This window comes from Dendrobates tinctorius, unplaced genomic scaffold (assembly GCF_039654945.1).
Source record: "Dendrobates tinctorius isolate UK_male_01 unplaced genomic scaffold, ASM3965494v1 ptg000004l, whole genome shotgun sequence".
Lineage (NCBI taxonomy): Eukaryota > Metazoa > Chordata > Amphibia > Anura > Dendrobatidae > Dendrobates > Dendrobates tinctorius.
In genome coordinates, this window is record NW_027361672.1 from 767,026 (window position 1) to 782,108 (window position 15,083).

Consider the following 15,083-nt stretch of genomic DNA (forward strand, 5'->3'; position numbering starts at 1 on the left):
GTCCAGTCCGTGACACTAAAAAGCCGCCCCAATGACTAGCTGCTCCGGTAGGGGGGAGACTAGCTGCCTTCTACCCAGCCTGGTCTATGATTTCTAGTAGTAGCTGGATTCTGGGGGTGATAGCTGCGGGTCTACGACTAGAATTCACCCGGGTCCCCCAAGATCGATTTAAGGTCACCCCGCTCAGGTCTTCCACATCAGAACAAGCTGCCCTGGAGGCCGAGGTTCATGATCTTTGCCGCAAGAAGGTCCTAACTATGGTTCCAGAAGGGGGAAAGGTTTCTACTCCCCTCTGTTCCTGGTCCGCAAGCCAGACAGCTCCTTTAGGACTATAATAAATCTTAAGTCCCTCAACGAATTCCTGGTCATATGCCCGTTTAAGATGGAGACAATTCATCAATAAAAATGCTGTTTAAAAATTGCTTTATGGTAGTGTTAGATTTAAAAGATGCTTACTACCATATACCCATTCATGCAGCTCATCAGCTCTTCCTCAGAGTGGCGGTTCAGTTAGATGGGTCAGTTCAGCATTTCCAATATGCGGCCCTCCCCTTTGGGGTGGCAGTCGCTCCCCGAGTATTTACTAAAGTGGTAGCGGAGGTTATGGCCCATCTACGTGAATCAGACATTCTAGTAGTTCCCTACTTAGATGACTTCCTGATTGTAGGGAAAATGGTGAAACATTGTATGGAACAGCTACAAAGGGCAATGTCTGCCTTAGAGCGGTTAGGTTGGCTGCTTAACATTAAAAAATCTCGGTTACAACCGGTGAGAGTCCAACAATTCTTGGGCTTGATTCTGATTAACAGGAATGCCGTCTGCCTCCGGAGAAGCTTGTTCGCCTACACTATCAGGTCCTGATCGCTTCCAATAACCCTACCATGTCCCTCAGGAGAGCCATGTCCCTTCTGGGTTCTCTTTCATCCTGTATCCCGGCTGTCCAGTGGGCCCAGTTCCATTCAAGAACACTACAGGGCGAAGTTTTAGTACATCAAAGAATGCTCGGAGGTTACTTAGAGGGCCAGCTAACCTTGTCCCGGAACACAAGGGAGTCCCTAGAGTGGTGGCTAGACAAGGATAATTTATCCAGAGGGGTTCGCTGGGAGTATGACATATCCTGCATAATCACCACGGATGCTAACCCTTCCGGTTGGGGGGCTCATATGGGTGAGATTCTGGTCCAGGGCCTATGGGAGCATCATCAGATAGAGATGTCATCTAACCTGAAAGAGTTGACAGCAGTAGAACAGGCAGCTAAGTGACTACTTGTGCTACAGGGCCATCATGTGCGGGTGCTCTCCGACAATCAGATCACCGTGGCTTATATCAACCACCAAGGCGGGACTCGTTCCAAACCCCTGATGAATGTGGCAGAACGGTTGTTCCAGCTAGCAGAGCAGCATTTTCTATCTTTAACAGCGCTACATATAAAAGAGAAAATATCACAGCAGATTTCTTAAGCCGCAATCTACTAAGACAGGGAGAATGGTCCCTAAAAACTTCCATCTTCGACCTGATTGTACAAAAATGGGGACAACCAAAGATAGATCTCTTCGCCACCATGGAAAACAGAAAATTAAGGCAGTTCTGCTCCCTAAATCCCAGAGAGAACCCCCTGGCGGTAGATGCCTTTCTGATAACGTGTGACTTCAGGCTAGCATACGCCTTCCCTCCCCTATCACTACTACCCCTGGTGATGAGGAAAATAAGGAGGGACAGAGCGAGGGTTATAGTTATCACTCCATTTTGGCCCAGGAGGGCATGGTTCTCAAGCCTCAGGACCATGTCGGTGTCCGAGCCTTGGGTCCTTCCGGACATCCCGGATCTCCTATCCCAGGGCCCAGTCTTCCGTCCTCAGGTGGCTGGCCTACATCTGACGGCGTGGAGTTTGAACGGACATTGCTAAGAGAAAAAGGCTTCTCCCCAGACCTGATTAACACTCTACTTAAAAGTAGAAAAATCATCACTACCAAAATCTATGTCAGGATTTGGAAGAGATTCCTTCACAACTCTGGAATAGTCGCTGGGGGTTCAGCACCTATAAACCAGATCTTAGAGTTTCTTCAGAAAGGTCTGGATATGGGGCTTTCCACTAGTACCCTTAAAGTACAGGTATCAGCCTTGGGGGCCCTCTTTAGCTGCAACATCGCGGGTAATTACTGGATCAGTAGATTCATTAAAGCAGCAGGTAGATCCAGGCCAATAGTGAAAGATAGGTTCATGCCGTGGGACTTAAACCTAGTCCTCACGGCTATGACAGAGGCTCCATTCGAACCTATTTCTTCAGCTTCCATAAAAAACTTGTCCCTTAAAGTAGCCTTCCTGGTAGCTCTAACCTCAGCTCGTAGGGTAAGCGACATCCAGGCATTATCTAGGCGTCCTCCTTATATACAGTTTAAGGACGATAGAGTAACACTCAGACCTGATCCGGCGTACTTACCTAAGGTAGTTTCTAGCTTTCACAGGACACAGGAAATAGTCCTTCCATCCTTCCTCTCTAATCCAGCTAATGAGAAGGAAGATAAACTACACACCCTCGATGTTATGAGATGCCTCATAGAATGTCTGGCAGTTACCGATCCCTGGAGAAAAGATAATGCCTTGTTTGTCTCCCATCAAGGCCCTAGGAAAGGTTGTAGAGTGTCAAAAAGCACACTAGCTAGGTGGATTAGAGAGGCGATTTCAATAGCATACACCTCAAAAGGCAGGTCGCCACCCGGGAAGCTGAGGGCGCATTCCACCAGAGCCATGGCGACCTCGTGGGCCGAGAGATCAGAAGTCTCCATCGACCAGATTTGTAAGGCGGCTACTTGGTCCTCTCCGAGCACCTTTTATAGTCATTATAGGCTAGACTTGGGTGCTTCCACAGACCTCTCTTTTGGTTTAAGGGTACTGCAGACTGTAGTCCCTTCCTAGTTATTACTCTCTGTAATTCTCTCAGGTGGTGCTGTCATGGACGACAGAATAAAGTCGTAGTTACTCACCGGTTAACGGTATTTTTCGGAGTCCATGACAGCACCCGTATATTCCCTCCCTTTAGCTTAAAATTGGGGTGTGCACTTCTTCCAATTATATGTACACGGGTAATTTAAATAGTCGTGTAAAGTATTGTAGATAAATTATGCTATTAACCATTGTGGTCCTCTTGTGCTCTGTAATCCAACTGATGCGTGGGAGAGGCGCCGCCTTTTTGTATCTGTGGGTTTCCTGTTCCTAAAGGGCGGATCCCCTCTCAGGTGGTGCTGTCATGGACTCCGAAAAATACCGTTAACCGGTGAGTAACTACGACTTTCGGAACCCATGACAGCACCCGTATATTCCGCCCCTTATCACTCCTTTTGGTGTGCACTATTGTTTGGGTGTTTTAGTTAATATAATGTGGTGATAGTTTTGCCATGTGTACTAACCAAGGGGGCCTCTCATGCTCTGTAAACCAACTGAAGCGAGAGAGAGGTACCGCCCTTTTATTTTCAGTAGGGTTCCTGTCCTGACTGGGCGGATCCCCTCTCTCAGGTGTGCTGTCATGGGTTCCAGATAAACCGGCTACCGGTAAGTAACCTTGGTGTTTTTTTTTTTTGTTTGTTTTTTTTTTTTTAAATTTAAAACAAACGGCACTTGGAAACACCAAAAAACCCTATAACTTTCTCTGAGGATATCGTTTCTGGTGTCCTTTCAGTTTTAACTTCACCCAATGTCCCAGTCTGAAAATACCTGTACTGTGAATGCTCGTATCTATTATTTGGATGAGCCAAATGGTTGGCTTAATTTCAGTATATAGGGGAATAATTTGAATGCAAATCCTGTTTTAGAGACCTGCAGCAGAGGATATGGCATCCATATATAAATATTCAGATGATGGAATTGAGTAATGTAATGGTGAAACATAAAAATAGTGTTTTATTTTTCCACATTGTATTCTAACTTTATTTTATGCTGTAGGGTAAGCATGCTGTCCTGATGTCTGTCATTACTGGAGATGCTGTGAACATCATTAAAGGCATGGATGACAAGCAAGTGGTGAAGCAATGTATGGTGGTTCTCAAGGAGCTGTTTAAAGAACAGGTGACCATAGCAATACTCATTGAGAAGTGTACGCTTGTAGATTGAAATGTCGCTTACATGGACTTGACCCAAAGCCTGTGAATAACGTCACCTTTACTGGAATCTATGAACAATGCTCATAAATTGCTGCAGTACAATTTTAGTAAAGGATGATTCGCAGTGTTGCTGGATCAGTCCCAAAGGTGCCTAAGGTTAGGTTTATACCCAGTGTTTTTCCTGTGTTTTTTTTTTTTTCAGCAGCCAAAATCTGCTTTCTTGATCGTAAAACAATGCGTTTTTCAAATCCTGTTTTTTCAGCATTTTTGACAATTATTTCCAACATTTTTTGTGCACATTACATATGTGCTTTGTACATGTTTAATAAAAACCACTGTGAAAAATGCTGTTGCTTTTTTGCAGCATTTTTTCACTTTCTCATTGCTTTCTATGAGTGAATAAACTGAAAGTGACAAGCTGCAGATTTTTAAAAAGAGCAACAATTTTCCAATTCACTCAGGAAAAAACAAGCATGTGCATGAAATTTCTGAAATCTCATAGCTTTTGCAAGTACTGTAAAAAGCAGCTTTTCTCGTTCGCCTTATTGGGGGACACAGAGACCATGGGTGTATGCTGCTGCCACTAGGAGGCTGACACTATGCACAAAAAAGGTTAGCTCCTCCTCCGCAGTGTACACCCCACCGACCGGCAGGGAATTCCTCAGTTTAGCTTAGTGTCAGTAGGAGGTGGACACGGGTCTTTCATTAGACCCATATCTACCTCGTCGTGCGTCGTTCCTTTACAGGTTCTACGGAGGGATACAGAGTGAAAAGTCACATCTGTACTCCCACATGGAGTCTGCAAGTACGGCGTGTACTGCCACCCCGTATCCTTGCAGTTCTCCGCGGCAGGACCAGCCAGACGGACGCCGACACCAAGACGTGCCAGCGACTCCAGGGGTCCTTGTCGCCAGTCTCCCTCCCACTCGCCTACCAGAGCCTGTCGGTTGGATGAGACGCAGGAGTTCTTCAGTCCCAGGTAACGGATCGGGGATGGTTGAGTATGGATTTTTTATTTTTATTTACCTGGCTGCCCATTCCCGACGGACAGGGGGTGCGCCTCTTCAATGGCACAGGGAGCGGGCGCTGCGGTCGCTCGCAGTCGCCCTACGCCCATAGGCACACCATGCTCCATATTGCTGGCCCCCGCGTTCCCCCCTTCCCTCCCCCCTTTCTGGGGACAGGGAGTACAGGGCCTCTTCCTCTCCTTCTTCCCTTGGACGCTTCCGGCGGCGTCCTTTTTCCGACCTCCGCGCCGACCCCCTGCTGACAGGCGGCCGCCGCAACTAATTTAGGCCTCGGCTTTAGTTCGGGCCTACCGCAGCGTCGCGGCCACGCCCCCGCCCCTTTCTTCTAAGCGGGCTTCTCTCCCGCTCTTCCCAGGCCCTCCCACCGCCTGTCCTTCACCTGCCCAGCCTGCTATTGGCCAGAGGGCAGAGAGTTTTAACCCTGTGGTGTGCTCCGCCCTCCCTCCTCTCCTGGACGCACGCTCTTTCTCAGGCAGGCGCCATTTTCCCAGCCTGTCAGCCGGACACCAGCTCGTCACCGGATATCACCATCTGCCAGCTGGTTTTTCGCTCAGGTGGTCTGTCGGCCGGATTTCGCTCTGACCCGCATCCACTGACAGGTCGCAGAGCATCGCTTCTGGGGACACCGGACCGTGAGTAGCTCTGCACTGCAGACTGACCCTTCTCCGCCCTCTGTCCCCCAACCTTCCGGCACTACCTCAGCTTTTCACTATGTCTAGCTTCAGCCTGATGCCGTCCAGGGGCCATCTACTGCCCCAGGTGAGGGTGAACCCCCCCACGCCTGGCTGGGCCTCCTCTCTATCTCAATCAGTGGCAGACCTCACCAAGGTGTCTCAGTCCCTGGTGACCGTTCTGGATACGTTGCCCCTGGACTCTTCGGCAGGGCCAAGCAGGTCCCAAGTTATTCCATCTGAGTCAGCCAGCGTTAGTCGCAAAAGACCCAGCCGGAATCCTCTCCTCGCCCCATCTCACCGCATAGCCCTTCTCAGCAGCCTCCCACTCGGGCCTCCTCTCCCGAGTCAGGTGAAGCGCTTTCGGACAGGTCATCTGAGGGGATTTTAGAGCTGGATTCAGACCAGGATGCAAACATGAAGTTCACAGTGCAGAACCTCATTGCAGCGATCCATCATACCTTCGATATTGCTGACTCCCCTGCGAAATCCTCAGATCAGGAGGTTTCGTTCAGACGGGCAGAAACTCCCTCCAGGGTATTTCCTTTCCATTCCGAGTTTGGAAAGATTTTTACCAGGGAAAGAGAGGATCCGACCAGACGCTTTCAAAGAGGAAAGCGTCTCGGCGTACTCTATCCATTCGCTAAGGCGCTCACGGACAACTGGTCTGCTTCTCCCTCGGTGGATCCGCCCGTGTCCAGGCTTTCCAATAATACGGTTCTCCCGCTTTCAGGTGTGGCGTCCCTAAAGGATTCTAATGACAGGATTATAGAATCCCTGGCGAAGTCTGCCTTCGAAGCGGCTTCAGCGGCGGTATGTCCAAGCTTGGCTTCTTCCTGGGCAGCAAAGGCCACAGCCACGTGGGCAGACTACCTTCGTCAGGGCATCTTGGATAAAGCGCAACCGGAGCGTTTGGCCGATCTCGCCAATCAGATCTTCGATGCGGGGGTCTATCTTCTTTCCGCTTCCTTGGATGCCGCATCCTGCGCAGTTCAGGCGTCAAGCAACGTAGTTGCAATTCGACGTACAATTTGGCTAAAGGCCTGGCAAGCGGACTTGTCTTCTAAAAAGTCCCTCACTAACCTGCCTTTTCAGGGGGTGCGCCTCTTTGGGTCCCAATCGGACCAGATTATTAAGGACGCCTCCGGAGGCACGAGTTCACTCCTCCCTCAGTCCAAGCCTCGCAGTCCTCCACTAAGGCGTCAGTTTCGACCCTTTCGGGCTTTCCGCCGTTTCAATACGGCAGACAACTCCAGCCAACAGAGACCGCAGGCTCGCCAGGATAGAAAGTTTCCTTCAGACCCACTCCTTCCTGGTGATCCAACTCTTCCCAGGGCAGACCGTCCAGATCTAGATCTGGACGGTCTACTTCAGCATGACTATCGTCGGGCACTCGAGGGGTCCTTCCAATTGGGAGATCGGCTTCCTTCAGGGACGTTTGGCTGGCCTCCGTAGAGGAAGCTTGGGTCAGGGAGGTCGTATCCTCAGGATACAAGATAGAGTTCGTCTCTCTTCCACGGGATCGTTTCTTCGAATCCCAGCCTCCAAAAGATCCAGCCTTGATCTCGGGGTTCTCTACGGCTATCGCCTCTCTCCTCAGTTCCGGGGTGATTGTGCCCTTTCCCAAATCGGAGGGCTTCACAAGGTTCTATTCGAACCTGTTTGTAGTGCTGAAAAAAAAAACAAAAAAAAAAAACGGCGCAGCTCGACCCATCTTGGTTCTCAAGCCGCTCAACAAGAGGGTCCGCCTTCGCCACTTCCGCATGGAGTCGCTTTGCTCGGTCATCGCTTCCATGGAGGAGCAGGAATTCATGTGCTCAATAGACATCCAAGATGCCTATTTACATGTTCCAATTTTCTCTGGACATCAGAAGTTACTGCGTCTCGCGATTCGGCAGCACCACTACCAGTTCGTCGCACTGCCCTTCGGTCTTGCCACCGCTCCCAGAGTCTTCACTAAGATCATGGCTGCGTTGTTGGCTTCATTGAAGGTCAGAGGTCTCGTTCTTTTCCCGTACCTCGACGATATTCTGATCAAAGCTCCCTCATTTCAACAGGCTCACCAAAGTTTGTCAATCGTCCTGGACACTCTTTCCAATTTCGGGTGGATCATCAACAGGAAAAAGTCCTCTCTGATTCCTACCCCACCTCTGGTCTTTCTAGGTGGCCTACGGTTCGACACTCGTCGGTCAAGGGTCTTTCTCCCACAAGAGAAGATTCTCTCCCTGCAGCAGGAAGTACGATCGCTGCAGATCACACGACTCCCGTCCCTCCGTAAAGCCATGAGGGTCCTGGGAAAGATGGTGGCGGCGATAGAGGCAGTTCCCTTTGTCCAATTTCACGCCAGACCTCTCCTGCAGGCCATTCTGTCGAGGTGGAACAGATCGCCTCTGTCCCTGGATTGCCCTGTTCATCTTTCATACCGGATCAATCGGTCCCTCAACTGGTGGTTGACGTCACCTCTCATTCTATCGGGTCGTTCCTTTCTTCCCATTCACTGGCAGATAGTAACAGCAGATGCCAGTCTCCTCGGCTGGGGGGCAGTGTTCCGCAACCACACGGTTCAGGGCCGATGGTCGGATCGTGATTCAGCTCTGCCGATCAACGTCCTAGAGATTCGAGCGATCCATCTGGCTCTCGTTCACTGGGAGAAACTCCTCAAGGGACTGCCTGTCCGGATTCAGACAGACAATGCCACAGCGGTGGCGTATGTCAACCGCCAAGGGGGGACACAGAGTGTCTCAGCTCTGGCGGAGGTGTCCAAGATTCTTCTTTGGGCGGAGATCTCCGTTCCGACAATCTCCGCGGTACACATTCCCGGCGTAGACAACTGGGCCGCCGATTTTCTCAGCCGGGAGGGCCTCGCGGCGGGGGAGTGGTCCCTACATCCGGAGGTGTTTCTTCTGCTCTTCCGTCGGTGGGGCACCCCGGACGTAGACCTCCTGGCGTCTCGCCTCAACAGGAAAGTCCCACAGTTTGTTTCCAGGTCTCGAGACACTCTGGCAGTGGGCGCCGACACTCTGGCCGTTCCTTGGTCGCAGTTCGAACTCCCCTACCTGTTCCCTCCCCTGCCTCTTCTGCCCAAGCTGTTGAAGAAGATCAAGGCAGAATGAATTCCAGTCATTCTCCTTGCCTCGAATTGGCCCAGAAGGTCTTGGTTCGCGGACATTGTCAACCTTCTCGCGGACGCCCCCTGGAAGCTTCCAGACAGAACAGATCTGCTATCTCAAGGTCCGATTTGCCACCCCAATTCTCGGCCGCTCATTTTAACGGCGTTGCTGTTGAGACCGAGGTTTTGAAACAAGCAGGATTTTCCAACCAAGTAATTCAGGCCATGATCCGAGCCAGAAAGCCATCTTCTTCCAAGATCTACTACCGTACTTGGAAGGCCTATTTCACTTGGTGTGAGTCCTATGGCTTCGCGCCCATGTCTTTTTCGCTCCCTTCAATCCTAGCGTTTCTTCAGGCAGGACTGGATGCGGGGCTTGCCCTCAGTTCCTTTGAAAGGTCAGGTTTCGGCACTGTCCATTTTGTTTCAAAAGACGTTGGCTTCCTGTCCTCAGGTCAAGACCTTTCTTCAGGGCGTGGCTCACACGGTTCCGCCGTACCGGGCGCCCGTGGATCCATGGGACCTTAATCTGGTTCTAGGGGTTCTGCAAGGTCCTCCCTTTGAACCTATCAGAGATATTTCCCTTTCTCTCCTTTCTTGGAAGGTAGCCTTTCTGGTGGCCATCACTTCCGTCCGGCACGTGTCGGAATTGGCAGCTCTTTCTTGCCAATCTCCCTTCCTGGTACTTCACCATGATAAGGTGGTTCTACAGCCTCCGCCCTCTTTCCATCCGAAGGTGGTGTCTTCGTTTCACCTCAAGGAGGAGATCGTTCTGCCGTCCTTCTGTCCGAGTCCCGCTCATTCCCGAGAGCGGTCCTTCAACAAGCTGGATCTGGTTAGGGCGATAAGGGTCTATCTGTCTAGGACGACTCCCTTCCGAAAGACAGTCGCTTTTCATTATTCCAGACGGGGCGCGGAAAGGTCTCCCGGCGTCAAAGGCCACTGTTGCTCGCTGGATCAAATCGGCAATTTTGGAAGCCTACCGAGTTAAGCGTCGCGGAGCCCCTCCGGGATCAGGGCCCACTCTACTCGGGCAGTGGGTGCCTCCTGGGCGGTACGCCACAGAGCTTCTGTGCTGCAGCTTTGCAAAGCTGCATCCTGCTCATCGGTTCACGCGTTTGTGAAATGCTGCAGAGTCCACACCTACGCTTCGGCGGACGCCAGCCTAGGTAGAAGGATTCTGCAGGTGAGTCCGCTGGCCTGATGGAAGTTTGTTTCCCACCCCAGGGACTGCTTTGGGACGTCCCATGGTCTCTGTGTCCCCCAATAAGGCGAACGAGAAAACAGGATTTTTAAGTTGCTTACCGTAAAATCTGTTTCTCGGAGCCTTCATTGGGGGACACAGCACCCTCCCAAGTTCTACAACTCCTGTCCTTATGTTTGTTGGTTATTTACAGTTGAGTTGTCTGTTCTGTTTTTCAATCTATTCTGTTGCTTCTCCTGCTTTCTCACTAACTGAGGAATTCCCTGCCGGTCGGTGGGGTGTACACTGCGGAGGAGGAGCTAACCTTTTTTGTGCATAGTGTCAGCCTCCTAGTGGCAGCAGCATACACCCATGGTCTCTGTGTCCCCCAATGAAGGCTCCGAGAAACAGATTTTACGGTAAGCAACTTAAAAATCCTGTTTTAATTTGCGTTCGAAAGATGCCAGAACGTGCAAACATAGCCTGAGGTATGGGCGAGCCTAATCCTCACTTTGCCAAGGTTATCTATCCAAACATTCACAATCAAATGTGCTTGTGTCCTGAATAAGGAGAAGGCAAACCATGGCCCTGCATCTCTGGTAACCGCTCATCTCCGATCGGAACAAAAGGAACAGGCATTGTAACTTAACCTGTCCAACAAACCCTTAGCTCTGTCCCCTTCTTCTTTTCTAAAGCCTCCTTCCCATGTTGGTGTTTGCTGTACATTTGGCTTCCTTGATTTTCCACAGATGCCACACATACCCATTATAACCGATGCTGCTTTGAACATGTCCGTGTTTTTACAAGGACTGTGTGTCAAACCACACGGAGACGTGTCTGTTTTTTACCAGCAGGGCAGATGACAAGGTCCAATACTCTTCTATGGGTCCTTGAAATACACATGGAGCACACGGTTGACGACTTTGTGCTGTCTTTAACATTGCAAACTATAGGAGAAGCTTTGTAACTTATTTCTTTCTTTATCCATACCGGAAAAGCACTGCTGACACCATATTTTTATTTTCTGCACGTGTTTTGCATGGACTTGGGAAGTAGGCCTAATGTAGAGTTCTGAGGCCCCCATACACATTTAATGGTCCTCCAGTCTGGCTGAAAAGTCACTTCCTTCTACTGCTACTCTATATGCAAAATGATCTCATTTTACAACTTATTTCTGTGGTTATACATCTGGGATTTTTTTTTTTGCAAATTCATGGCAAAACATCCCTTGTACATGATTTTGCGGTAATAACAGGATTTAAACACCATTCGATTGTACCCTGCCCGTATTCCCTTCCAAGTGATATGTTGGATTCAGGAAAAATGCCCAAGTGTAATAGCTAGACGACTGGGTCAGAGCATATCCAAAATGGTTGGTCTTGTGTCTGGTTCCCAGGATTCAATGGTTAGTACCTACCAAGAGTGGTAAAAGAAGGACAACAGATGAACCAGCGACAGGATTATGGCTGCCCAAGGCTCATTGATGTGCAACTTGACTAAAAAAATTAAAGAGAATTTGGCACTGAGTTGGTGAGAATCCATTCCAACATCTTATTCCATGGGACAGTGAACGATGGCTGCTGGACAGGAGAGGGAGTAACGCCTCTTACCTGGCGGTATCCATGATACCACTTTTGATTAGTCTTGTTGGCGTGATGTCATCTTCGTGGCATGATGCACCTATAAAGTCACACCAGACTGGCTAATCAATAGAAGAGTCATGGACGTCGCCGGGTAAGCGGCTGTACTCCCGTCCAGAAGCCACAGTCCACTATTGTAGTCAGTGATATAGGATATGCGAATAAATTTGCATCAACTCTAATTATCAACAACCATTACGTATGTGAATACATTTACCTATTTGTGGCCATTGTTTCCCAACGTTGCGGCATATCTGAGAAGATGGAACCCTAAATGAAAACAGTGTAAGAGTGGAGAATATCCTGCACTTTGTGGTTTGATAGACTTTCTCTTCAACAGAGACTTTATTTAAATTGGAAAATTAATTGTAGAAACTTCTTTACTGATGCAGGATGTGCCATCCCCAGTGAAATACTTTGTAACTCGGTGGTCTAAAGACCCTTGGGCACAGATGGCATACAGTTTTGTGAAGACTGGTGGCAGTGGTGAAGCCTATGACATACTAGCTGAAGATATTCAAGGAAAAATATTTTTTGCAGGCGAGGTAAGAAACCAAACAAATATTAAAAATGAGTGCTTCTGATTATTCTTTGAAATTTCTAGCCTTTCGAAGTTTCTGTCAAGAACTTCTAACCTGGAAAGACCACTTCATATAAAACCACTCTGAATGGGTTTAAGCTTTTACAACAACAAATAACCAGTGAAAATGTTAGTCTTTGAGAAAATGGAAGCTTTTATAAACTTGCATGCTTGAGGGTATACACCAGTGGGTGTCTAAACCACACGATTCTTGGGTATACACCAGTGGGTGTCTAAACCACACGATTCTTGGGTATACACCAGTGGGTGTCTAAACCAGACGATTCTTGGGTATACACCAGTGAGTGTCTAAACCACACGACTCTTCAGTCAGTGCTCTGCAGCGCTTAGGCTGGTTTCACATTAGCGCATTTTCAGCGCGCGCACGGCCGGGGGTAGCTCCGCCCCCGATCCGGCTCTCTGCCCGGCGTGCCCGCCCCTTCCTTGTAGCGCCGCCTCCTAGCGGACAGCGGCGCCTGCGATCGGCGCACCCTATCTTTAGCAAAGGGTGCGCCGATCGTGCGCAGGCCGTGCGCTAGTTGCGCTTTGACCTGCGCTGCGCACTTTTGACGGTGCGCCGTGCGCGCCAAAATCCGAAAAGTTCGATTTTGGCGCGCACGGCGCACCGTCAAAAGTGCGCAGCGCAGGTCAAAGCGCAACTAGCGCACGGCCTGCGCACGATCGGCGCACCCTATGCTAAAGATAGGGTGCGCCGATCGCAGGCGCCGCTGTCCACTAGGAGGCGGCGCTACAAGGAAGGGGCGGGCACGCCGGGCAGAGAGCCGGATCGGGGGCGGAGCTACCCCCGGCCGTGCGCGCGCTGAAAATGCGCTAATGTGAAACCAGCCTTAGACACACAGAAGAGTGGTATGTGTTGGACCACTGCGGCTTCAAGCCTGTTCACATGCAGCAGCAATTGTTAAACACTGTATACAAATCTCCAAAACAAGGAATAAGAAAAGTGTATGTGAAATATTCCATCTTTTCCTGTAGTATGTTGACTTCATGTGAGCGCATCTTCCATTGGATGTAGACTTAATGATCCCACTGTCAGCTTTGACACTGCAATGGTTGACAGATGTAAAGTGATGGCTATATTCTCCAAAAGCCTGCAGGCCCGTTCTAAAATGGTGCCTGATTAGGCAAACTTGTTGAAGCAAAGAAACTAAGGTTGTCATATTGGGGCATATTTGAGGGACCCTCCTAGTATTAGACTGTCCTCTGGGAGCTCGAACTGAAAGCCGCTCTCTTTAAATTGCTTCCATGAAATCCTTTGTATTTCCCCTGCAATACCATTGGCTTTCCAAGGCTTATAGAGGTCGGCTTAAAAAGGATTATCTTCCTGGGAATACCATTTTAAACAGAAGTTAATAAACAAGAAAAAAAAGTGTATAAAAAATAAATTTGACAAAATATTTGTAATTTTGTTCATTTTTCAAACATCTGGTTTAATTTTTTTTTTTTCATTTTTCAGGCCACAAATCGACATTTTCCACAGACTGTCACAGGAGCCTATTTAAGCGGGGTGCGAGAAGCAAGCAAAATTGCAGCTTTTTAGATCAAACGTCACTTTTTTTTCTTTTATGGCTTTCAGCGAAAAAATGTTTGATCTATCTATATTTTAGAGCAATTGTATTATCATACATGGCCGTAAGGCTCTGTGATAACACTACATTTTTTTCTTTACATTTGACAGATGTACAAACATACTGGCCAGACCTCTGCCGAAAGGAAACACTTTCTGTACCTATGGCTAGAAGAACTATGAGCATGCTAGACAAACTGCAATGCGAACATAATCCTATAATGGCTGTATAGCTGTCATTTTGGATTGTATGTTAGATGCTTTGAATAACTGTTCTACGACTTCTTTTAGTGACACACTTAAGCAAAAACTCTAAGCTGTTGTGTTTTTGTTGTATGTTTAAGGGGTAGCACAACTTCCATCATCTAGCTGAAACATTTAACTGGCCTTTTAGGTACTATGGTAGTCTGCATAAGAGAATATAACTTGGAAGTAAATACTTCTCTATCTTTTATACATCCCCAAGCAGGTAATGAACATATCCTATGAAGACCAAATTATCAAACCTTGGCCTTATAAGTGCAGGTAGCCAGATGTTGCATACCCTTTTAATGTCTTGTAATTTATTATTGTAGTATCCAAATAATTTAAGAGGACCGCTTTCATAAGTGTAAATTATGTTTTGTGGTAACAGAAATGTATATTTTGTAAATACAACTTTTTCTTTTTTTCACAATTGTCTATTTTTTGTATTGATGTTATAAAAACAGTTTGTGGGTCCTAAATTCATATTTCTGTAGATCGTATGCAAAATAAAAACAACATTGTTAGCATTTGAAGAGTTAGTCTAGTTTATTAGAAGTAAACATGAATTAAAAGGGTTTTCCCATGAACAAAAATTCATTTTAATGAATAGCTATTGGAAGGATAAATTTCCACAATGGATGTGTTTAACCACTTAACCCCCAAGGGTAGTTTGCACGTTCATGACTGGGCCAATTTTTACAATTCTGACCACTGTCCCTTTATGAGTTAATAACTCTGGAACACTTCCATGGATCCCGGTGATTCTGACATTGTTTTCTCGTGACATATTGTACTTCATGTTAGTGGTAAAATTTAATTCATGTAACTTGCGTTTATTTGTGAAAAAAGCGGAAATTTGGTGAAAAGTTTTAAAATTTTCGCAATTTTCCAACTTTGCGTTTTCATGCCCTTAAATCAGAGATATGGCACACAAAAAACTTAAG

The 15,083-nt window shown here is 48.0% G+C and overlaps 1 protein-coding gene across 2 annotated transcripts in view; it reads left to right on the forward strand.

The window, feature by feature from the left end:
- The window catches only part of KDM1B (lysine demethylase 1B), a 132,340-nt gene extending 117,674 nt beyond the window's left edge, over positions 1-14,666 (forward strand). For both annotated transcript variants that reach the window (XM_073566101.1, XM_073566100.1), the window contains 3 exons: positions 3,940-4,062; positions 12,121-12,273; positions 13,783-14,666. In XM_073566101.1, the coding sequence (XP_073422202.1) occupies positions 3,940-4,062; positions 12,121-12,273; positions 13,783-13,866 (360 nt within the window). In that variant the 3' untranslated portion in view covers positions 13,867-14,666. The remainder of the gene's footprint in view (positions 1-3,939; positions 4,063-12,120; positions 12,274-13,782) is intronic.
- The last annotated feature ends 417 nt before the right edge of the window (positions 14,667-15,083 follow it).